The sequence below is a fragment of the Erpetoichthys calabaricus genome, chromosome 5, assembly GCF_900747795.2.
Source record: "Erpetoichthys calabaricus chromosome 5, fErpCal1.3, whole genome shotgun sequence".
NCBI classification, from domain to species: Eukaryota; Metazoa; Chordata; class Cladistia; order Polypteriformes; family Polypteridae; genus Erpetoichthys; species Erpetoichthys calabaricus.
Window position 1 is genome coordinate 126,629,650 of NC_041398.2, and position 25,377 is coordinate 126,655,026.

The 25,377-nt window shown below is 37.8% G+C and overlaps 1 protein-coding gene across 2 annotated transcripts in view; it reads right to left on the reverse strand.

Moving 5' to 3' along the window:
* trpc3 (transient receptor potential cation channel, subfamily C, member 3) overlaps positions 1-25,377 on the reverse strand; it is a 162,507-nt gene that overhangs the window by 82,924 nt on the left and 54,206 nt on the right. For both annotated transcript variants that reach the window (XM_028802014.2, XM_051928638.1), the window contains 3 exons: positions 21,186-21,371; positions 7,051-7,215; positions 5,680-5,896 (listed from right to left, as the gene is read on the reverse strand). In XM_028802014.2, the coding sequence (XP_028657847.1) occupies positions 5,680-5,896; positions 7,051-7,215; positions 21,186-21,371 (568 nt within the window). The remainder of the gene's footprint in view (positions 1-5,679; positions 5,897-7,050; positions 7,216-21,185; positions 21,372-25,377) is intronic.

The window sequence follows — 25,377 nt, forward strand, 5'->3', positions numbered from 1 at the left end:
AAAGTAACACACTTAAATGCCCAGCCAGATGAGTGAGATGCTTTTTTGATGCCTCAGTTCATTTGATCTGCAGACAAGAATTCATTCAGGGAAAAAAAAATCATGCATATTGTTCTCCTTCAGACATCGAAATGGAAGCTTGCTAATCATTTCCTTGGTTTTATTGTGCACATTAAATATACTCTAAGGCCAATGTTTAGTCATTCAAATGAGAAAAAAACGTCAAAAAAGTAGGCTAACCCTGAGAGCCTATCAGCATCATGTAATTCATAACTTAAAAAATGTCTTAACACTTTACCTTGTGGAAGTCAACACATTTCAGTGTAAAGTAGCGAACTTGTGGGAACTTCCTATTTTGTTGCACAAAATTGAAAATATTCTTGAATTCAGTGGCCTTCCATTAATGAAATTAAACATTGAGACAGCGCTGTTCAATAATTCTTCTAGACTGGTTGCCGTGCACTTTGTAGCAAAAGCCTCTCTTGTGCATGCTACAGTGGTTCCAAGGTACATAAGGAACAGCTGCCTGTATACAGCTCACTATACCACTATGACTTCCAGTAATTGATTTGGCAACATTAGTACAAATGCTGACATATTTGGCCCAGGTAAGTACATGTACATTGACAAAAGTGTCAACCTTTTTAAAAATATCTTCACCAGTCATTCAAGTCAGGTATGGCTGGCAAAACAAAATGCCATCTTTATTTGTACCTTCATAACAGTACCTGACAAGGAGCTGTGCCACATTCTCTATGTCATTAAACTCATCCAGTTGTAAAGCAAAATAATCGCTGATCTATATGCACTACATTAACTGTGCTAGGATATCTCCAGCAATGCAATGTGCGTCAATATTGTTTGATAATGGCACCAATTGCACTGCTTAGTTGATTTTTCTTGAAGCATATTATCAGCTATGTCTGTAGAAGGATTAATTCCTCAGCTATGTTGTGAGGCTTGCTTGAATTAACTACTCAATAACTAACCATGTATGATGCGTCAAGGGTCTTCTTGTTAATGTCACCTGGAGTATTCAGAATTGACTTGCTTAACAAAAGCTGAGACTATTTTTTTTAATATTTGTGGATTATTCTTATGTTGTCAGATTGTTTTTTAGAAGAGTCTCCTTAGTGACAATGGTTTCAAAAAATTATTGGTGAGCACCTTGCCATACACCACACGCTGAGGTTGACGGAACAGATTATTATTATTACTACCCATTAACAGGTGTGTTTGGTGTTCTTCCAGATGGGTTTAAATTGGAGAAGGACAAACAAACTGTGATTGCATTCACTACACTTTTGGCACGCAGACTTATTTTGCTAAACTGGAAGAATCCTAACTCTCCTCTTTTAAGTCAGCGGGTAACCGATGTTTTATACTATTTGAAATTGGAAAAAATCAAATATTCAGTTAGAGGTTCTGTACAGAATTTTTTTAAAACCTGGCAGGATATAATCAATAAAATTTTAGAATAAGCTGTTAAAGCACCAAGGAAGCAATTATCTCCGCATTTCTTTTTCCTCTCCATTCATCTCTACTGGCCTATTAAACTCATCAATTTAGGTATGTCTACAAGCCTTAAGTTTTACCCTGTTGGCCATGCTCTCTCTCACAGGGTGGGGGTCGACTTGTTTTTCAATCCTATTTTTTGTAAAAATTGATCGATTTGTATGAATGATTACAATAAAATTAATAAAATTAAAAAAAAAAAATTATTATTATTATTATACATTTTATTTTTTTGGAGCCATTCAAAACACTCAAGGTCACATTGCAAAGCATAAACTAACACACCAGAAATTAAAAACTATTAAATAACAGAACAGAAAGTCTACAACACAGAAAAGACAAGTTTAAAAAATAACTTTAAGTTGCTTTTTAAACAATAAAATTGAGTCTGAATACTTAATATGTAAAGGAAGTAAATTTCAAAGCTTGTATGTATCATAGCTAATGCTTGCCCTTTTATTGTGGAGAGTTGGAAAGAAGGGACAACAAGAAAATCAGCATCATACAATCCTTAAGAAAAGGACTGACAGAAGTGAAGTGAAGCTCAACATATTTGTCATTATATTTACACCACTATGTCAAAGGCTGTTTCACATTAGGTCATATATATATTCATTTTTGCTGGTGTAAGTTGTCAACATAAGCTGATGGGAAGCTCTCTTTAGTCTCACTCTCCTCAGTCCCAGAACATCCTCTGGTTTCGGCTGGCTGCAGGTAGCTTTAATAAAACATTTAGCTGACTTTAACCACCTATTCTGTATATTTCTGGACTAGTAATATTACATTTATAAGTAATAAAAGTAAGGCAGCTTACTTTTAGACAAGATATAAAATGGTTGTTTGGCTAAATGGTTTCAATGGATGCAAATAGTAAACGATTGTGCTCTTTTTCCTTATTGGAATGTCTGAAATAAAACTGCAGTCCTGTGTAATTGTAGTTTACATTAAATGTTACACACATTTGAGGGAGTTTGTGCAGTGCTGCTCAACACATGAAAAGTAGAAACTGAGCAGATGTTACATTTTAAAATTCACCTTTAAATTTACAATTTTTTGCATAGCCCTTGAAGAGTCTTTGTGTACACCTGGGGGTACACTTACCATACTTTGGAAACCATGGCCTTAAATGCTTCTTAATTTTTTTTAATTTATCACTTTGCTAAGATGACTTAGTCTTATACTTTGACATATTCAAGTCTGAGTTACTGTGTCGAGTTGTTTATTGAGCTATCTCCTGGGAAACTATAATGAAGACTGCAAACCTGTAATTTTATATTATATCAGAATTTAGCTTCTGCACTGTGGATTTCATATTTAGGAACTCTGATAGTGTGAGGAGAATAGTACATTATTTGTTAGTGAGATGTGCCATGGTTAAACATTGAGAGGGTGAGCCCTGGTTGTAGGAGGTTTAAAGAAAAGTAAGACAAAGTATATACTAAGGCTGAAGGTCTAAAAGCTGAAGGAGGAGAGTGTGTATAGTAAATCTGCTCACACATTGTTAGCAAGAATGAGTGAGATGTCATAGACATCAGGTGTGACTGTTAAGTGGGAAGTGATGCAGAATGTTTGGCAGAAAGAAATGCAAGACATCTGTGTTTGGGAAAAAAGGGACAACTGAGATATGAGATATAGAGGTGGATTAGGTGAAAGCTTGCAAAACTTAAGTTAGGTTGCATGCCTGGGAAGGAAAAAAAATCAGGTAAAAAGAATGAAGCTGCACTATATATTTGTAGATATCGAGGCAATATCTACAAGAGGTGGTGAGGTGGGCTTTGAGAATGTTTAGATAGATAGATAGATAGATAGATAGATAGATAGATAGATAGATAGATAGATAGATAGATAGATAGATAGATAGATAGATAGATAGATAGATAGATAGATAGATAGATAGATAGATAGATAGATAGATAGATAGATACTTTATTAATCCCAATGGGAAATTCACATTTCACGTTTACCATTACCCTTCAATTTTTTTTAATATAGGGTTTAACTTGGCTTTTGGGGGAGGGGGTATTTGTCATGGATTGGATAGATTGTTGACCCATTTATGATTTTTTTTATTATTTCCTTAAATTGGTTTATTCTATACTTTCTCCAGCTTTTTGTTACTACTAAAAATTTTGATATAAAAAGTGATCAAATGGAGTAGCAAATGTTTTACAGTGAAGGAGGTCTGCACCTGGCATCTGCCATGAGTTTGTTGCTCTTCACAATTACAATGAAGATGGTGATGAAGAAAGTGTATTAAGGATTGGCATGTAATATCAAAAAATGAAGCAGAACTGAAGAAGAAAATGCTGAAATGAAAAGCTTGTTTGGAAATGAAAGGCCTCAAGGCCAAAATGCATGAAAGACCAAGGTTAGAGATGAAGGGCAGGAGACGTCAAAGAGGTGGGTGCATTACCATGCAGCATGTGTTGTAGAGGCGGTATTGGTATATAAAGAATTTTGCTGTGTGAATTTTATTCTCCAGGCAGAAAACATGATCTTTGTTTATAGAAAGTTTGTGAAAGGGAGGGATGCAGAATGCATATAGTAATTGTAAATTTAAATATCAGCAATGGAATTCTTGTGGAGAAAATAGGTAAATTCTGTTACTTCTGCGACATGTTTTGAGAGACTAAGGTACGTGCATAGAATAGACAGTGAAAATGAGAGGTGCATGGAAGAAACACCAGGCGCTGTCCTCCATTTTGATTTCTAATGCAAACTATTTGTATTGAAGTGTAATATTTATGAAAGTATCACAAGAAGTACTATGCTGTTTGGGAGTGAGACAGTGGGTGCTGAAGGAGGAACATGAAGCAAAACTTGGAAGAGCAGAGATGAGAATGATCAGGTGAATCTGTTGAGAGACACCGAGTAAAAGGAAGTTGAATGCTGAGTTAAGAGATGGACTTGGTATGGAGGAGACAGGTGTTGTGCTGAGGAGAAACCGACTAAGAGGATTTAAGCACATAGAGTGAAAGATCAAGGATGACTGCATGAAGAAGTACACCAAGATTGAAGAGGAGGTAATGAGGACAAGAAAGAAGCCAAAGAAGACATGGCTGGAGTTGGTGTCAAATGAAAGTAAAACAATGGGTCTCATCACTAAGGAATTTCCAGGACTGAGGAGAGTGGATGATAAAGATTTGGGGGGCAACTGGGAAAACTGGGTAAAACCAGAAAATGATGGTTGCACAGATGATAAGAGTTATACCGTATATAGTTATATGATAGCTATATATAGTACTATTATTATTTTTTTTACAATTAATGACTTTATATAATGCCTTCAAACAAGACTGCCAAGGGAATAATGTTTTCCTATTGTTACATATCAAAATTATGGGTAGCTGATCACCTTGGTAAGATGCAGTCACAAGTAAGTGCTTCTGTATGTTGACCTATAAAAACCAACCTGTTTGTCAGTGAGATGTTAAAGAAAGCGACCCCCACCAAATCCTTGTTACCTCCTCATACCAAATATCACAGGGTAGCATTCTGTATTAAAGTGTTTAGATAGGCCATGAACATGAAGCTCTAAAGTATAATAATACATCTTTAAATATGTCATTTGAGACCATTAATGATGTCAGATAATGACTTAATAATATCAGATAAAATTCTAATAAATATGTTTGCTTTGGGCTGCAGTGGGCTGGCGCCCTGCCTGGAGTTTGTGTCCTGTCTTGTGCTCTGTGTTGGCTGGGATTGGTTCCAGGAGACCCCCGTGACCCTGTAGTTAGGATATGGTGGGTTGGATACTGGATGGATGGATGGATGGATGGATGGATGGATGGATGGATGGATGGATGGATGGATGGCTTTGGGTGATTTTTGGCATCAGCAGCGGATAGTCTTTTAATCAATTTTCTTTACCTTTCAAAACTTAATTTATGGTTTAAACTATCACAAAGACTATAATATGAAGAAGTTAAGGATAGAACAGAGGGAAAAACAATCAATAACAGATTTAACTATTTGCTATGATAGATGCCATAAGCAGACAATGCTTAAATTGCAGTACTGTTTATCTTTCCCATTTTGTTTTTACTACTAATGCAATTAGTTGCTAATTATTATTCAAAGGGAAGAACTTCATATATTCAATTGTCACTCTGTAGCATATAGAAAGTCTCTACTAAAAACAGTAATGAAATCTTTACTTACCCAGAACCCAAACCATGATAAGCATCTCTGTCCAGCTAAACTGTGTGGTTTTTACTCGAAATATCTGTGTGGGATAGTCAGTGACTGTGACATTTGGCAAAGTTGTAATTCCTTCAAAGCGGTCTGAAGCATTAAACACCAGTAAACACAAAAATATTATAAAGGAGGCTGCATGTGCTACAAACTTCATGAAGGGACTCCGCAGGATTTTTCCCAACTAAAACATAGAAGAAAAAGGAGGGAGGGGGACACAATGAGAAGTTATATTAAAGATGACCTGCTTTATTTGTACTTTTAATATTACCAATTGCACAAATCTGGAAACCATACTAATACTAACCACTTATGTCCTCTCTGAACCTTTGTGGTCCAAGCTAGAATTGCAGGGAACCCAAAAATGGTGATTTAGTTTCACTAATAAGCCACTCTGATTAATAAAAGGTTAGAAGCACATAGCCTTCTCTATACTTAAGATGTCCTGTTGTAAGCCAAGGATCTCCTAAACAGTTTGTCATTTCAAATCATAAAGTTCTTCTGTTTATTCATTCATTTTTCAAAAACTCCATTTTAGTTTTGCCTAGAGTGAAACTCCTAGAAGAAAGGTGGGAACCAGCATGAGGTGGGTTGCCATCTCAGTGCAGTGCACATTCATGCACAAACTCACAATCACTCATTGATTCAGTTATCTAACAATCCATCCATTTCTAATTCTTTAAAATCTGAGTTTTGTCTGGAGGTATATACCATATCCCATCAGTTTCAGATGTGAGTTGGAACCAACACTTGATGAGAAGCCAGATCATCACAGGGCACATTTATGCACATACTCAATCACACCATGCTAATTAAGAATCCTCATTCAGCCTAACTAGCTTGTCTTGGAGCACATTGGCAGAATGTACAAATGTCACACAAGGTACCTGAAACTGGAGGTAGAGGTTCTAACCACAGTGCCACCCTGCTGCTGAGAACATAATGTGCTTATTTTACCTGACTGCCCATTCTTAGAAAAAAAGATACTGGGAAGCTGGGACACTAAAGCTACCTGATATCAAAGTAATTGGTAAATTAGTGATTGCTGTTCCCATCATTACAGAATTATGTGACAGAAAGGACTAGTCTACATATAGCTGTTGATGACAAAGGCTGTCTACTTACCATCAAGCTGTTTTTAATGTTGAATCACTTTCCAATGCTAAAAAAGGACTTCCTAACACAAGATGATCAATGTTTCAGGACAGCTATTAGAGCTTTGATTGCAATCACAAGATTCAAGACTGTTTTGCATTAAAAATATGCAATTTTGTCAACTTCTGTAACATTTTCAAGAATTCATTTTTTCTGATATTTTTAAAATGAAAAGCACCATACCCTGCTGCATGGAGCGAACCAGTAGCCGACAGCAAGCAATGGAAGGCCTAAGGCAACAATGAGAACGACGAGGCATTTCACGGCAATGGTCTGCTCCCGTAATCCTGAGAGGTTTTCATACCATATTGTCAGCAACTGCTGTTGACAGTTTGGGTGGGCTACAAACTATAAAAAAAAACAAATAAGAGAGACATTACTTATACTGTGGGGGAAAATAGTCCTAATTTCAATACTCAGATCAACAGTGGCAGCCACAGTAGCACCAGGGTTTTTCATTTACAATTTGTACGGTGGCTGCCTGTAGAATATAAAAGGAAAGTAATGATATTAAGGGGCCTGATCAAATCTCCACAAACACATTACGTTTTTCTGTGCATATGCTTCTGTTGTGCCACTAACAAGATCTGGGAAACAGTGGTGGCAATATGTTGGACTACTGGGATTGGTTGATCATATTTGAAAAAAGGCCAGCGTCTTAAAATCAAATAAGAATTTCTGATAGGAAAAATGAATCATTTTTTTTTGGTCTGACGTTAACACGACCATGTAACCTCAATTTTGAAAAACTGGAGCAAAACCACAGGGGCAATATATAACCTAAAAGAACTAGTTGGTTAATTGTCCTAATTCCTTCATGATTAAGGAAGGTATTTTCTTCTGAGACTGTCCTACTTTAACTCATCTCATTAAAAAAGGAATAATTGTAAGAAAATTAGGGAAATTGTCAACTAGATTTATTAACACGAGTCTCAAAAAAGATATGCAAAATAATATTCATCCACCTAACTCATCCATTTATTGAACTCACTTACTCCAATACAATGTCACAAAGTTGAGTCTTATCCTGGCAACATCAGGCACAAGGGAAAAACCAACCAAAGCAGTGACACCTTGACACATTTGCTCACACACCAACTTATACAAAGTCTATAAACCTAACTCAGCTGTCTGTGGACACTGGAGGAAAAATAAACTGTATTGACAAAAACCTTACAGATACGGAGAAAATAAGGGATGTTCACACACACAGTGAAACGGCATATATACACATACAGTATATGCACAGTAAAAGAAAATATATAAGACTCATTGCCTTTGAAAGGCAAACAGTATTATTATAGACCTTAGCCACTCTGCCCCAACATTTTTCTCACTCCTTTCCACTGGTCAACATTAGAGGACAATTGCCCCTTGCAGTAACAAATTCTGGAGAAGTTTCTATCCATGGGTTGTAATGCTACTGAAAAGCCAATTATAGTAAGAAATATTGCTACATACAAAAATATGAAATTGACTAACAATTGATGGATGGATAAACAAAGCAATACGATAAAGGAAAAGTTCTCAATTGTTATACGCACAAAAAAAAGAGAAAGAAAATGCATTATGTGAATAAAGTGATCACATGACCCTTTGATTTTTTCAATGTCCCAAGAAAAGTCAATTACTACACTTCACTACAGCACACCCACAACTGAAAACATTGCCACATCTATGCTGGGAGCTGTTTTTTTTTTAAAAAAAGTGTCTGCAATACTATATACAGTATGTGATCAGTGTAATATTCAACCAAAACCTTTGGAATTTGCATATTTAAACTGCAAAATCCAAAAAAGTGCTACAATTCGACAATATTGTATGTAATTAAAATTGTGCCTTCAAATCCAATATATAATTACCATATATATTCGCGTTTAAGTTCTCCCGAGGATAAGTCGGGGCTTGATTTTACCGTATAATTTCCGATATTTTATAATATCAGTCATACAAGTCGAATGAGGAAAACTCACGCTACTCACATCCAAGGGATTACGATATGCTAACACTCAGCAGACAGAGTAAATACGGAGCACACTGCCTTTTTTACTATATATTGTGCCTACGTGACCACACGGTAATACCCGAATTATTCCGAAGCGACATTTGCACTGTTTTGTGTTTTCTGTATCTCACACCTATCATCTCACCTTTATCGTAAGAGCATCCCTTATCTACGATGGAGTGTTCAATCAGAAGAAAATATGAAGCTGGTTTTAAATTAAAAGTCGTTGTAGTGGCAAAAGAAATTCGTAACTGCTGCTCAAAACAAAATTTGATGTGTCTGAGAAACTGGTGCGAGATTGGAGGAAGCAAGAAGATGTAAAAAAAAAAAATGTAAGTGTCGTATTTTTGAACAGGCGTATAAGTTGGGGTCTGATTTTATGATCGATTTTTTGGGTTTCAAGACCCGACTTATAAGCGAGTATACAGTATATGGTATGTAGTGCATTTTGGGATGACACAGTGTAAAAGTGGTAATGCAGCTGCCAAGCTTCAGGAGACTGGATTCAAATTCCAGCCTGGGCATTTCTATGTGAAGTTTGCATGTTCACCTAGTGTCTGTGTGGAGTTTTATCACTACTCTGTTATTTCTCCTAAAAATACGCTTAATACGTTGATTTGCAATTCTAATTGGCTATGTATGGGTGAGAAAGAGTTTACCACACAATAAACTGACATCCTATTCTGGACTTGTGCAAAAGGCTGCCAGGATAGGCTGTAACTCCCTGTTACTCTGAAATGGAGATGCAGATTTGAAAATAAGGTAGCATGTATTTAACAGACTTAGGGTTCTGCACAAATACATCTACCCAGCCATCCATTATTATGAGTAGGGATCAAATTCCGCTCCCCCTGTCATAGCTGCATTACATCTGGAGGTAAGCAAAGTTTCACACAGAGTACTTGGGGAAAAAACTGTGAGGTGACAGGGAGTGTAGAGTCATTCTCCCCATGTCTGCATAGGTTTATCTTGATGTACTTCAGTTTTCTCAAATACATGTTTGTTACAGTATGTTAATTGTAGAGTTTAACCTCTCCCATGTGAGTTGATGCGAGTGAACAAATATTAATACATTTAAAATGAAATGGAAATGTAGAAATGGAGAAAAAGGGGTTCAATTTGCTCATCCACTGCTAATGTTCGCAAGACCTTTCTCCATCTCCAGGTAGTAGGGGCAAAGAAGAAGAAGTCATTGCATTTATATAACACTTTTCATACTACTCTAAGCATTTTACATAGAGAGTGTGGAGCCACTTCAACAACCATCAATGTGCAGCATCCACCTTGATGTTGCGGCAGCAGCCATTTTGCACCAGTACACTCATCACACATCAACTATTACATTATGAAGGGATGAGAGAGAGATAGTTAGGCAGTAAGGGAGAATGGATGACTAAGGTCCAGAATGACCAGGCTGAGGTGGGCAATTTAGTTTTTGACATTGGGAAACAAACTACTCTTTACAAAGGATGCCCATGATTTTTTTATGACCACAGAAAGTCAGGACCTCGATTTTCATCTCATTTGAAGGGCGGCACCATTTTTACAGCAAACTGTCCCTGTCATTGCACTGGGGCACTCACCAACACCTCTCCCAGCAGCAACTCAAGCTTTTCCTAGATGGTCTCCCATCCAAGTACTGTCTGAGCCCTAACATGCAATACAATAATTCACTTTATCACATATGTACAATGCTGTCTTTTCTGTGGGATAAATATTTTATCTTTGCTGTCTTTAACAATGCCAGTATGGCTACAATTTTAATATAAACAGTAACAGCATGACAGGCATAATAATAATAATTGTTTGCATTTATATAGCGCTTTTCTCACTACTCAAAGCGCTCAGCAATTGCAGGTTAAGGACCTTGCTGAAGGGCCCAACAGAGCAGAATCCCTTTTGGCATTTACGGGATTTGAACCGGCAACCTTCCGATTGCCAGTGCAGATCCCTAGCCTCAGAGCCACCACTCCGCCCAACATAACAAAACTAACTGAACAGCACAGCAGTAGGTCATCAAAAACAATCTAGAAATTAAAAGTTGAACAAAGGCAAAGATACAGCTAAAAATGGTGAATAAATGTATATACTCCAGAAGCATACAAAATAAACTGCTCAAAAAAAATTAAAGGAACACTTTGAAAACACATCAGATCTCAGTGGGAAAAAAGTCCTGCTGGATACGTATACTGATATGGACTGGGTAATGTGTTAGGTATGATAGGATGCCGCATTGTTTGATGGAAATGAAAATTATCAACCTACAGAGGGCTGAATTCAAAGACACCCCGAAAATCAAAGTGAAAAAATGATGTGGCAGGCTAGTCCATTTTGCCAAAATTTCATTGCAGCAACTCAAAATTGTACTCAGTAGTTTGTATGGCCCCCTTGTTCTTGTATGCATGCCCTGCATGATCCTAATGAGATGACAGAAGTTGTCCTGGGGGATCTCCTCCTAGATCCGGACCAGGGCATCACTGAGCTCCTAGACAGTCTGAGGTGCAACCTGGTGGCTTCGGATGGACTGAAAAATACTGTCCCAAAGGTGTGCTATTGGATTTAGGTCAGGCGAGCGTGTGGGCCAGTCAATGGTATCAATTCCTTCATCCTCCAGGATCTGCCTGCATACTCTCGCCACATGAGGCAGGGCATTGCTATGCACCAGGAGGAACCCAGGACCTGCTGCACCAGCATAGGGTCTGACAATGAGTACAGGGATTTCATTCCTGATACCTAATGGTAGTCAAGGTTCCATTGTCTAGCCTGTACAGGTCTGTGCGTCCCTCTATGAATATGCTTCCCCAGACCACCACTGATGTTACCGGCAGCATGACATTCTCCACGGTTTCTCCAGACCCTTTCACGCCTGTCACATGTGCTCAGGGTGAAGGCTCTGATTAAAAAGTTTTCCTTTTAATTTTTTGAGCAGTACATATATGTTAAAAAAAGAAATTAGCCAATAAACATGAGGTATAACCAAAGTACAAGAAATACCTTCAAAGTAAACTAGTGCTTACATTTCTGAAAACTAGGTATCTGTAAACATGCCCTGGGGTGAAAGTAAATCACGTAATACAGGGACAAGAATACCCAAAATTACTTCAATAATGGTAGAATCTCACAAAAGTAGAATCGACTGTTGTGAAAACACATTGCAAAAGCACTTATTTATTTGTGCAATGTCAACAATTGAATACAGTACATAGGAATATTCTCTGGTTAAAAGAGCACAAATTCAGTGAGTATTACAACTTTCATTTTTTTTAGCTTGACTTGTGGCATCAATTGTAAGCTATTTAGGGATAAAAGGCTTTTTTATTTAACAAAATTAGGTTTATTAAGCAAAGCATATGTTTGGCCAAAATCCCAGGAAGCCAGCATTGTAAAAAAAAACGAATTATAACAAAACAAACATCTTTTAAGGATTATAGTGTAATAAAGCAGGCTTTTTTTATTTCACACCAATGAACCAGGGGTTCAGTTCCAAGGGACTAGAAATGCATTCTGGTCAGGTCAAAGTTTGTGCTGAACTTTCAAGTTCCTTGATGTGTTGACATAGCTTTCTTTGTAGGAACTCCTATACCCTATACTCCTCTAATGCTCCAAAAAAGTTTATGTTAGATTCACTGGCACCTCTAAACTGTGGTAATATGAGGTATGAATTTTGCATTGGGATAATGGCTACCAGGATAGGCTCCTGACCTTGTACTCCATTTAAGGTCACTGGATTGGAAGGCAACTGAACCTATGCCATTTTAAACATAATAAAAATAGACTCCATGAAAAAACAGCTGCATCTAAAAGCAGTGGTAAAAAGTACACTGGCATTTAGAAGTAAGAAAGTAAGAACATTACTCTAAAAAAGAAACAACTTGCAGAATGGAGCTGTATGTTGGGTCATTGGTATCACATAAAACATCTCATGTACAATTAAATTCTTGCTTGCATGACAAAAATACAATAACAACAAACACAAACATACAAATTACACATAAACCACAAGAAATACGCAATTTAATACAATTCACATTTACAAGCATCTGTTTTAGACAGGGTTTGCCCAAAGGTGTCACAACACTTTCACTATCTCCTTTGATCTTATTACAATAGATAGTGTCACGCACATGTCAGTAGGAGGACGTTGTATGCACCAAGCAAAGGTAATTCCATGACAGGCCAGGGGGTGCACTAAACCTTCTCTTGTTATCTCTGCACACCAGGGGTGGGAAACCTGTGTGACTCATCTCTGAAGACGTCACTTCTGGTTCTGGCACCCAGGCTGACATCACTTCTGGGTCCGTCACTTACGATGATGTCAGAAGAAGGTCACTTCCGGTTCCCATACATCACTTCTGGTCTTATCAGTTAAAACCGCCATCTTTCCAAACCTCAAACAGTTCATGTCTGGACTTCAACAGAGACACTTCTGTCTACAAAACCAAACCCATTGCAGCCAGGGATAATATACGGATGGCTGTCCCCTAATCTGTCCCCTAATCTTTGAAAAATAGATAGATAGATAGATAGATAGATAGATAGATAGATAGATAGATAGATAGATAGATAGATAGATAGATAGATAGATAGATAGATAGATAGATAGATAGATAGATAGATAGATAGATAGATAGATAGATAGATAGATAGATAGATAGATAGATAGATAGATTTTGTGTTTTTACATTACAATATTTGTTGTAATATGTTTTATTATGTTTGGCTGTTCAGTAACACTGCGGTGGGTTGGCACCCTGCCCAGGATTGGTTCCTGCCTTGTGCCCTGTGTTGGCTGGGATTGGCTCCAGCAGACCCCCGTGACCCTGTGTTCGGATTCAGCGGGTTGGACAATGGATGAATGGATGGATGTTCAGTAACATTACAATCTGTGGCTAGAAGCTGTTCCTGAATCTACCTGTGTAAATGTGAATGGCCCTGTACCATTTGCCAGAAGGAAGGAGTGAGAAATGAGACTGAACAGGTGGCAGAGCTCTTTAAAAGTACTGTTTGCATTTTTAAGGCAGCAAGTCGTGTATATATCTGTTTTGTCTTGGTAGAGTAATATTTTACTCTACTTTCCCCTTTTGATTATTAATATGTAGCCTTTGTCAGAATGCCTCAAATCTCACAGACATACCACTGTTTATAAGGTATTATAGTATATAACTTCTCCTCACCTTCCCTTCTACATTTATAACCTCAGGCAATTAAGTGTAGTAAAAGACAAGCAGGAATTAAGTTACAATTTAAACAATGTATTATTGATAATATTCATAAATAATAACAATATGCAAAGTACATTATTGGCAACCATACAACCTGATAAATGGTAATGTGTAGTTTCAGGCAGCACACAGACTTGTTAGTTACTTAAAATGTCTCTAGTTAAGGCATAATTTTGTGGTCAGCTTCCTTCAGCACAGGCCACATGCCTGTCTCAATATGGCTGCTGAGCTGTGCTCTTCATTGTGTTGCCCTTTTAAGTTCATGGTGTGAGATGGTCTTTCATCAGTTTGGTAAGAGAGAGACAGCTGGGCAAAGCAAGCAAATTTATAGGTTTTCTGTCCAACCCCTAGAGCCAATAGGGCGTCATGGTACTTAAAGGCTTCTGATACAAGCCAGTTCCAAACAGCCATACTTCAGACCAATGTGGGGAAAGAACACCCTCACACTTGCCCTCCAAACCATATGTTAAGGTAAAGCTTGGCAGTTAGGCAGCCTGGCTTTCCTGTGGGGGTTGATTGAGAGACTTTGGCAGAGAAATATTGGTCAAACATATTTGAGGCACTTCCCCCAACCCTGTCATAAAATTACAAAGAGACTCATTCCTAAAAGGGGGAAAGGTTTTTTAAACCATCAAACCATTGCTGTTATTATCTATAATGTAACACTAATATTACATTGCTTTGCCTAAGTTACAAATAAAGACATACAAAATATTTATCAACTTGTATACAAAATTTCACATCACAACAATATCCTAAAGAGAAGGCAGCTGGGTACCGATAATATTCTGTTCCACCTTAACCACCCTCTGTAGTGCTTCACAATCTTGAGATGAACAGGTGCCATGCTAGGATGTGATGCAGTCAGTGAGAATGGATTCCACTTTGCAAACTGTGGTAGTCAATCTGAAGAGATGGCAAAGTCTACACTTTCCTCAGACATCTGAGGAAGTACTGGGATTGGTAAGCCTTATTGAAAATAGCTGAAATACGCTTGCTGTTCCCACTTCAGTTCATATATAATGGTCACTTCAATAAATCTGAAACCGTTTATCCTTTCACCAGCATCTCCTCTGATTATGGGAAAGACTGCTGTCCTGGCACCACTTTGTCAGTTGATAAACATCTTCTCTATAAGCTGTTTCATCATCATTGGGCCTAGGATGGTGTCAGCATCAGCAACTTAATGAAAGAATTGGGGCTGCATCTGGTCAAATAGCTTAAAAGTGAACAAGGAGTACAGAAGGATATTCAGCACACTGCCCAGTGGAATTATCTGTATTGGGGGTCAGAGTGGGTGAATGTGATGTTTCCAGTCCACACATGCTGAAGGTATGGAGCAGACAACAGCTATCAAGAGGGATTAGATTTTCCATGAATATGACTGCTGTGTAAAACATTTTCTTTTTATAAAATGACATTAGGCTATTGTAGCTCTTGAATAAGATAACATAAAGGTTGTTGTCACTTCTTGTGTCTATCTTCACTGACATAAATCAATACAGTCATCACAGGCACACTCCATGCTCCTGGATATCCTAGAAATTTCTATACATAAAATGAGACCCTGTCATTTAGCTAATGTAAAAGAATTTAGAAGAATGCTTTAATTGATTATGAAGATATTAAATGCACAGACAGATAGGTAGGCAGACATGATGTAATAAGTTTTTTTTTTTATGAAAATGCCCCATAAAAGTGACCTGACGATAGCTATATTATAAGTGAAGGTCACTTGTGATAATTTACTTCCTGAAAGGGACTGGTATAATATTATCTAGAGAGGATGAAAAATGTCCAGTAGACAAAAAAGTTTCACCCTGAGGTGAAATGTGCTGTTGCTTCGAAGGAAAAGAATTCAGCAACCAATTTCCCTGCTAATTTGCCTTTCTGCGCCAGCATGCCATCTTATTTCTTCTATTTTAGGCTATGCGTACAGAAGACACCTGACACATTTCTAGAGCAATGTGAGAGAGAGATGACTCCCTCAATAAATCATTAGTTAATGAGCAGAAAGAGAGAGAGAGGGGGAGAGAGATGATTACATGAGAGTCAGGCTTTTTCAGAGGTATTAACTATAGCACACATACAGAATTATGTAGTTGCTGGTTTGGAAGTGTAGTTGGTATCCTCGGACATTAATTTAAAAAGTCTTACGGATTTTTTCTTACATTAACTGAAGTCAGTAATTGTATTACCGGTACTGGATTCTTCTATATACTGTATAAAAGAAGATTATAAATTAATTAATTTAATTACTAACAAATTCAAAGACTAATTTTAGGTTGGTTTTCGCTTCACTTTGTAAGCTATTGTGGATTCATACTGAGAATTTTCCATTCATCTTCTAAACCTGCTTAGCAATGTTAAGAGACCTTTCACTGTAATACTGGGGTCAAAAAAAAAACATATATGGGGCAAAAGTACACTGCAGGGTACATACACAACATAGCCAGCTAATTAGGAGTTCCAGTTAACCTAACGTGCATGTCTTAGAGCAGGGGTTCTCAAACTCAGTCCTGTGGACCCTCTATAGCTGCTGGCTTTTGTTCCAACCAGAATCAAAATCAGTGATAATAACTGATCTAATTTAATTAGCTGGTGTTTTTCTCTTCTCTTATTCTACATTCAGAAAAGCACAATAGAATGATTTTTACATTTATAAAATATTTAGCAGTATTTCTATTTTTTCAATATCTTTAAATGCTTAACTCATTTATCTTTTCTATTCTTTTGACCTTTTTCTGTATAGTTTGCTTCTTTCATTGTATCCTAAAAATGACTATTGAAAACAAGCACAGCAGACACCTGGGAAAACAACACTGATTGATGAAAGGCTGCAACTACTTTAGCGTCAGACCCACTAATTAGTAAGTAATGGATTAAATAAGCAGAAAACCTGGTAAAGAATAATGAAAATCAGGATGAAAATATTGTTAAGAAGTAAAAAATAAATCTCCCATATAACTGCTTGGAACATTTTAATAAAAATTTACCAAACTTAGTTTTGAAATTTCTACATTGACTCCAAAACACAGAAACTGGGTAATAACAGATCACCTCATTAGGCTAGCAGTCCAATTAAAAACAGAATTTGGTTGGAACAAAAACCTACAGCCACAGTGGGTCCAAAGGACCAAGATTGAGAACCACTGTCTTAGAGAAAACCCATTAGGAAAGAGAGTGACAAGGCCAATGAATTTTCTTAAAAAATAAAAATGAAAAGTTGCAATTAATTATCCCAGGTCAATGAAACCCTAGATACACTGGAGCTTCCCACATGGACCAAAGTTAGTATGGCATATTTACACAATGTTAAAACAAATCAGAAACTGCTCAGCAGATGTCATTAAGAAAATTCAGTTTGTCATTAAGTTGCATTTCAGAAAGTGCATTCAAATTTCTGTCTTGTGCTGAGTTGTTTTCCACTTCGATGTTTCCATGTACAGTGTGATACTCACTGCTTCACATATTGCCTTCTAATTTTATATATTTTGTGACAGGGTGCTAGTTTGGAAAACGTGCATTTCCTTGATAAAATATGCTACACAGCAGGTATGAGCAGAATCTTTCATTTTCTTTTTGTCTATACTTCATACTCATTGCAGTTAAAGAAAAGCAGGATAACAAAAAGTATAATGCAAAATAAATACCATCAATCCCTACTTTCCTTAGTAATGAAACACCTTTTTTCACTCCAAGTGTAGTGGAGGGCATGCTTACACACTTCAAAGCTTTTATGTACTTGAGCTGTTGTTCAGTTTCTGTTCCAACTTTAGCCTCACATAATTTTAACCGATGAACAACCTTACATAGTTTTATGTGAAATCACATCTTGGAAAGTCAGATGTTAACCTGTGATCAACACAAGGGGAGTATTTTACACCCTGTACTCTCAGCTAGGGTGGATTATACATAGTGGGTATTGCTAAGGCAAATTAAAACACTACTTAATGTTCTGTTGTAATTCTGTCATTGTCAAAATATGAAAACTAAAGCTATCTTTATACCTTAGTGTTAAATATTTTTACATTATATATTTTTCAGTTTGTTTCAGTTATCATCCTATTTAATGCAGCGAGAATTTCATCATTTATAATGATGTAAAGTAATATCTGTACAATAGTACCTTTTTAAATCATAACATTTAACAATATACAGCTGTATAACATACTGTATACAGTATTTGTAAATGGAGAAGAAGCACTTCACCATGTTACAAACTGGTGCCTGCAGATATCATCTGACTAACATAGGATGTGGGGGGATCCAAGCTATATTATCCCTTGTAGTTAGGCCATGTATTTCCACAATGTTCATTTCACCAATAACATAAGATAGAAATGCATTCCTCCAATCCATATTTGCAGCAAATTTCAATTAATTCTATTGAAGCCAAACACTATTATGACACCAAATCCATTGATAAGATGTAACAGGTTTACTGACTACTAATTGGACTAATGTGGATATGCATGGGAGGAAGGTTATGATACTTGGCTCCTCTTTGAACTCTCTGCTCAACTAGATCATGTAAACATATTTCCAGACACAAGCATCATGTTTATGTCAACAGAATAAGTGGTTTATACACCACAGCATAGTAATAGTCTTTCACACTGATGGACAGTTTTTATGAACTATTTGCTCCTGCCTTAAATTGACACTTTTAGACCAGTGATCCACAGCAGCGTGTCTGTTTTTCCTTGCATCTCTAATTAATGGAGATCATAGGGAAAGAGTTACCCAAAGTTGTTCACATTTTTCCCTCAGACTTCTATGTTAATATCACTTTAACCACTGCTCTTCCTGGACGCCTCCCTGGTGAGGTGTTCCGGGCACGTCTAACCGGGAGGAGGCCCCGGGGAAGACCCAGGACACGCTGGAGGGACTATGTCTCTCGACTGGCCTGGGAACGCCTTGGGATTCTCCCGGAAGAGCTAGAAGAAGTGGCCAGGGAGAGGGAAGTCTGGGCATCTCTGCTCAAGCTGCTGCCCCCGCGACCCGACCTCGGATAAGCGGGAGACAATGGATGGATGGATGGATGGATCTTCCTGAAACGTCAATAAGATTAGTAGTCTTCAATGCCTGAACTTTTGTTAAAAAATATTCCAACAGTCAGTCCTCTCCTAAAGTCAAGTAGATGTCTTACCTAACATAATGAGCAATTGGTCTGCCCAGCAATTTATACAGTACATAGCCTTAAACATTATGGAATGTTAATTGCTTAATTATCTTAAAGACTATACCTGTGTAGAGGTATCCGTTTAAAATATAATTTGTATTTCTTATTTACTCAAGTGATTTTCTTCATTTTGTTTGTTATCTGTATATAACAGTCTTTCATATTTTTCTGAAATGTTAATTTGTGTTATTTTAACTATATTACTTAACAAATGACTAAATTAACCATGAAAATTTCCATGAAATGCATATCATATGTCCTGCAGTGGGTTGGCACCCTGCCCGGGATTGGTTCCTGCCTTATGCTCTTTGTTGGCTGGGATTGGCTCCAGCAGACCCCCGTGACCCTGTATTCGGATTCAGCAGGTTGGAAAATGGATGGATGGATGGATGCATATCATATAAACACTGAAATTAAAAGATAAAAAAAATGAAAACTGAAAATAAAATCTATAATATGTGTCACTTTACACTGTTACATTTATGCATTAATTTTCCATATGTTATTATACATTTTTTTTAATAAGAGAATGTTTTTTAACATCTAATTTCTATCTACTCATTTACTGAAATCACCATTGAGGTCACCAAAAAGCCTCTTCTTGTTAAGAATTTCAGGTTTCCTTTTTAAACACTCTCTAGATAATAATTATAATAATAATTATTTAGCGGCACAGTGCCGCAGTGGTAGCGCTGCTGCCTCGCAGTTAGGAGACCTGGGTTCGCTTCCCGGGTCCTCCCTGTGTGGAGTTTGCATGTTCTCCCCATGTCTGCGTGGGTTTCCTCCCACAGTCCAAAGACATTTAGGTTAGGTGGATTGGCGATTCTAAATTGGCCCTAGTGTGTGCTTGGTGTGTTTGTGTGTGTCCTGCGGTGGGTTGGCACCCTGCCCGGGATTGGTTCCTGCCTTGTGTGCTGGGATTGGCTCCAGCAGACCCCCGTGACCCTGTGTTCGGATTCAGCGGGTTGGAAAATGGATGGATAATTATTGAATTGTAATTTTGACAGAACTACATACAATCCTCAGTTTTCTTTTGGTTTTGGTTTTGTCTCCATTTGGGAATTCACTCTGTGTTGGCCAGCTAAGGCTCCCTGCCAGTTGTGAACTGGACACCTTCAGGTTACACAGAAGAGCACTCCCAGAGAAATCGGGCAGCTTCTAAGCTGAAAATGGTGCACTTCTTTATCCGTGATATCAAGCTGGCTCTCTCCCAGCACCTCACTATTAAGTGTGCCTAGACTATAACAGATATCTAGATAATATCTTCAAAATCTACCACTCCGATTGCAAAGAAAATAATTTTCAATCTGATCATACTAAGTGGTCATACATACAGTAATGGTGCTGGGATGTGAACCAAGACTGCCAGACTGTAAGGCACCAGTTATAAGCACTGCCCCAGGATACAATTTTCAGCTTGCATTTTCTATATACAACATTTTCATCCTATGAATTACAAGACATCTAGGCAAACCTTTTGAAGGTCATTGTCTGTTTAAAGACTTACAAAAATTATAATGATAAGCGCTCTCAAGTTTAATTTTCAAAATTTCAATTCTTGTGGCATTCTTTTCATCTTCCAGACTCTGTCTGAAATTAAATTGGTAATAACAGGAGCTAAAATAAAAATGCACAGAGGAATGGAATGCTCTCATTAGACTGATTATTTAATCTAAAATTTGCTTTGTGTGATTGTTTCAGGCTCTGTTGTAATACTTAAATTTAGATTACCACCACTCATAAAAAAGGAAAATTTACTGCACACCATGAGTTTTTTAATTCAATGAACTGGGAATACTACTATTAAAAATGTAAAAAAAATAGAATTTTAGCACTGTTTAATGATAAAACAGTCAGAAATATGAATGGTTAACATTACAGAAAACAGACAATTTTGCAACTTCACCTTTTTGACTTCATATTTAATGGCAAGTTTGACTCGGCTCAGGGAAGCTCTGTGGCGCTGTCCTTCTTCTTGTTCGGCATCCACATCTCCATTCAGGATAGCTTCAACTTCTTCAGTGTCTCGACACAAATCAAGAACACCCACCACAAAGTCCTTACATTGCATAGAAAGCTTGCGATAGTCATTCTAAATAACAGAGAAGAGCATCAGTAAAGGTGGATGACAGGCGGATTATTTAAGTAAACTGCACAAAAATGCTTACACAGCTGAAACAAGCAAAGATTAATTGTCTGCCTGTCTATCAGTACAAGTTTCTATTTATATGGTAATGAAATTTTAAATCATTTTGTTTGTTGGGCCAGGCAGGATTTCAGAATGCTTGTCTTGCTGTATTGCTCAGTGACTAAAGCTAACTAATTGAATAATTATTCATTTATGTAAAAAAATAAGAAAGAAAGTTAATAGAAAACATTCCCACTAAACTCTACAGTATTTAAAACCACTTGATAACTGATTAGTTGTACCAGTTAATTAAGAGGATAAAATGCATGTCAAATAAATTCCAATGGCCCTACAAAGGGTATTTAATCCTAATCTTTCATATGAGAGTACAATTACAAATAAAACAAACAATCTGTCTATTGATATATCACTGCCACCTAAATAGCTCAATGTATGAACATATTATTGTTGTCACAAGATAACAGACACTAGGTGAATTGTTCCCAATGCCTGCATTTTCACAAAACTCTCAAATATATTCATCTTTCCTTTCTGTATAGCACTTGCTAATTCAGAGTGAACCATGATTTTGTCACTATACCAGGTTTTATTCTTTCCTGAAGGACTCACTCATTAGGTATTCATAATGGTATGTTCTGAACATGTCTAGTTGTCCTTTGGGTTCTCTCTTCTTTCCCTAAAATCCCATGTGAAGCTTTTGATAAAAAAATATATAACTCTAATTATTAATTCCTCAGTCATTTTCAAATCCATTTAACCAACTGAATGCAAAAAAGCAGCTGAATCCTGCACAGGAAGCAACAATCACAAGGCACAAAATCACATACAGCAGAACTCAGTGTTTTGATCAAACATAGTTATTACTGGTACAGTTTAACAGATGTTCCTATTTGTCCACTCATTTACTGCATACACTATCTCTAAATAAGGGTCACAGGGATGTGTAACCAGCAGGATCAGGTACAATGCGAAAAACAAACCTGGGATGCCAGGCCACCACAGAGCACATTCATACATGCACCCACACTTTTTCACATTAGGTCAAGTATTCAATTAAACTAACCTATATATCTTTAGCATGTGAGAGAAAATCAAAGAACTCTAATAAAAAATACCATGTAGATGTAAGAACTTACAAATTCCAAACAGACATAAACCACACAAGAATGTTAACCAAGATCAATACATACAATAGTAAGATGTCTCAGTTCTTTCATCCGGCATGATACCTAATTTCTTAACTATCTCGGAGCATCACTATAAAGAAATATCCATCCATCCATTATCCAACCCACTATACAGTGCGTCCGGAAAGTATTCACAGCACATCACTTTTTCCACATTTTGTTATGTTACAGCCTTATTCCAAAATGGATTAAATTCATTTTTTTTCCTCAGAATTCTACACACAACACCCCATAATGACAACGTGAAAAAAGTTTACTTGAGATTTTTGCAAATTTATTAAAAATAAACAAATTGAGAAAGCACATGTACATACGTATTCACAGCCTTTGCCATGAAGCTCGAAATTGAGCTCAGGTGCATCCTGTTTCCCCTGATCATCCTTGAGATGTTTCTGCAGCTTAATTGGAGTCCACCTGTGGTAAATTCAGTTGATTGGACATGATTTGAAAAGGCACACACCTGTCTATATAAGGTCCGACAGTTGACAGTTCATGTCAGAGCACAAACCAAGCATGAAGTCAAAGGAATTGTCTGTAGACCTCCGAGACAGGATTGTCTCGAGGCACAAATCTAGGGAAGTTAACAGAAAAATTTCTGCTGCTTTGAAGGTCCCAATGAGCACAGTGGCCGCCATCATCCGTAAGTGGAAGAAGTTCGAAACCACCAGGACTCTTCCTAGAGCTGGCCGGCCATCTAAACTGAGCGATCGGGGGACAAGGGCCTTAGTCAGACCAAGAACCTGATGGTCATTCTGTCAGAGCTCCAGAGGTCCTCTGTGGAGAGAGGAGAACCTTCCAGAAGGACAACCATCTCTGCAGCAATCCACCAATCAGGCCTGTATGGTAGAGTAGCCAGACAGAAGCCACTCCTTAGTAAAAGGCACATGGCAGCCTGCCTGGAGTTTGCCAAAAGGCATCTGAAGGACTCTCAGACTATGAGAAAGAAAGTTCTCTGGTCTGATGAGACAAAGATTGAACTCTTTGGTGTGAATGCCAGGCATCACGTTTGGAGGAAACCAGGCACCGCTCATCACCAGGCCAATACCATCCCTACAGTGAAGCATGGTGGTGGCAGCATCATGCTGTGGGGATGTTTTTCAGCGGCAGGGACTGGGAGACTAGTCAGGATAAAGGGAAAGATGACTGCAGCAATGTACAGAGACATCCTGGATGAAAACCTGCTCCAAAGCGCTCTTGACCTCAGAATGGGGCGACGGTTCATCTTTCAGCAGGACAACGACCCTAAGCACACAGCCAAGATATCAAAGGAGTGGCTTCAGGACAACTCTCTGAATGTCCTTGAGTGGCCCAGCCAGAGCCCAGACTTGAATCCGATTGAACATCTCTGGAGAGATCTTAAAATGGCTGTGCACCGAAGCTTCCCATCCAACCTGATGGAGCTTGAGAGGTGCTGCAAAGAGGAATGGGCGAAACTGGCCAAGGATAGGTGTGCCAAGCTTGTGGCATCATATTCAAAAAGACTTGAGGCTGTAATTGCTGCCAAAGGTGCATCGACAAAGAATTGAGCAAAGGCTGTGAATACTTATGTACATGTGATTTCTCAGTTTTTTTATTATTAATAAATTTGCAAAATCCTCAAGTAAACTTTTTTCACGTTGTCATTATGGGGTGTTGTGTGCAGAATTCTGAGGAAAAAAATGAATTTAATCCATTTTGGAATAAGGCTGTAATATAACAAAATGTGGAAAAAGTGATGCGCTGTGAATACTTTCCGGATGCACTGTATCCTAACTACAGGGTCACAGGGGTCTTCTGGAGGCAATCCCAGCCAACACAGGGTGCAAGGCAGGAAACAAACCCCGGGCAGGGTGCCAGCCTACCGCAGGGTGCGCACACACACACACCAAGCACACACTAGGGGCAATTTTAGAATCGCCAATGCACCTGACCTGCTTGTCTCTGGAGTGTGGGAGGAAACCCATGCAGACACGGAGAGAACATGCAAACTCCACACAGGAAGGACTCGGGAAGCGAACCCAGGTCTCCTAACTGTGAGGCAGCAGCACTACCCACTGCGCCACCCATAAAGAAATAATCCAGTGAAAATAATAAATAAACAAACAGAAAGAAAATCCTTAAATTTCAAAGGCTCAGTATAATTACTGCACTGAGAACAAAATACTTTTGAGCTTCTATCCTACTATGTAACATTAAAATTAAAGGACTGCACTGGCTAAATCTCCTGGAGTGGGATGTCGGATCGCACTTCACTAGACTTCAAAGAAACAAAGGAAGAAACAGGAATCCTTATAAAATAATTATTTAGTGAAAAAATAGAACTTCCATCATTCAGAATGTAGTATCTTACAAATATTCTTATCAATAAATGTCCATTTCCAAGTGAAAACCTGTCCCAATATGCATGCTCAACCATAGTCTTCATGCAAGGATATGTGCGCCTACTTCCTAAAAATGTGAAAGTGTAACCAAAATAGAGTTCTTGAACTTCTATGGTAGAACTAAACATCCAACCACACCCTTTGTGAGCATCTGTGGCATGGGCTACCACTTACCTAAGGCAGAAATCATTATTATATGAGAATCTGCAAAATCTAACCTTCTACTATCCAGATGCATTCTCTGTGCCGTACCAAGACATGCAGCCGCTAAATCCTTTTTTGGCGTCTCATTGGTTTTAAACAGAGTTTGTCATAGTGCAGCTAACCAAATCTGGCTCACCTTATCAATCACCTGTTTTCAAATAATTAAATGTGATTAGAAAGGAACAAAGCACTGATCCA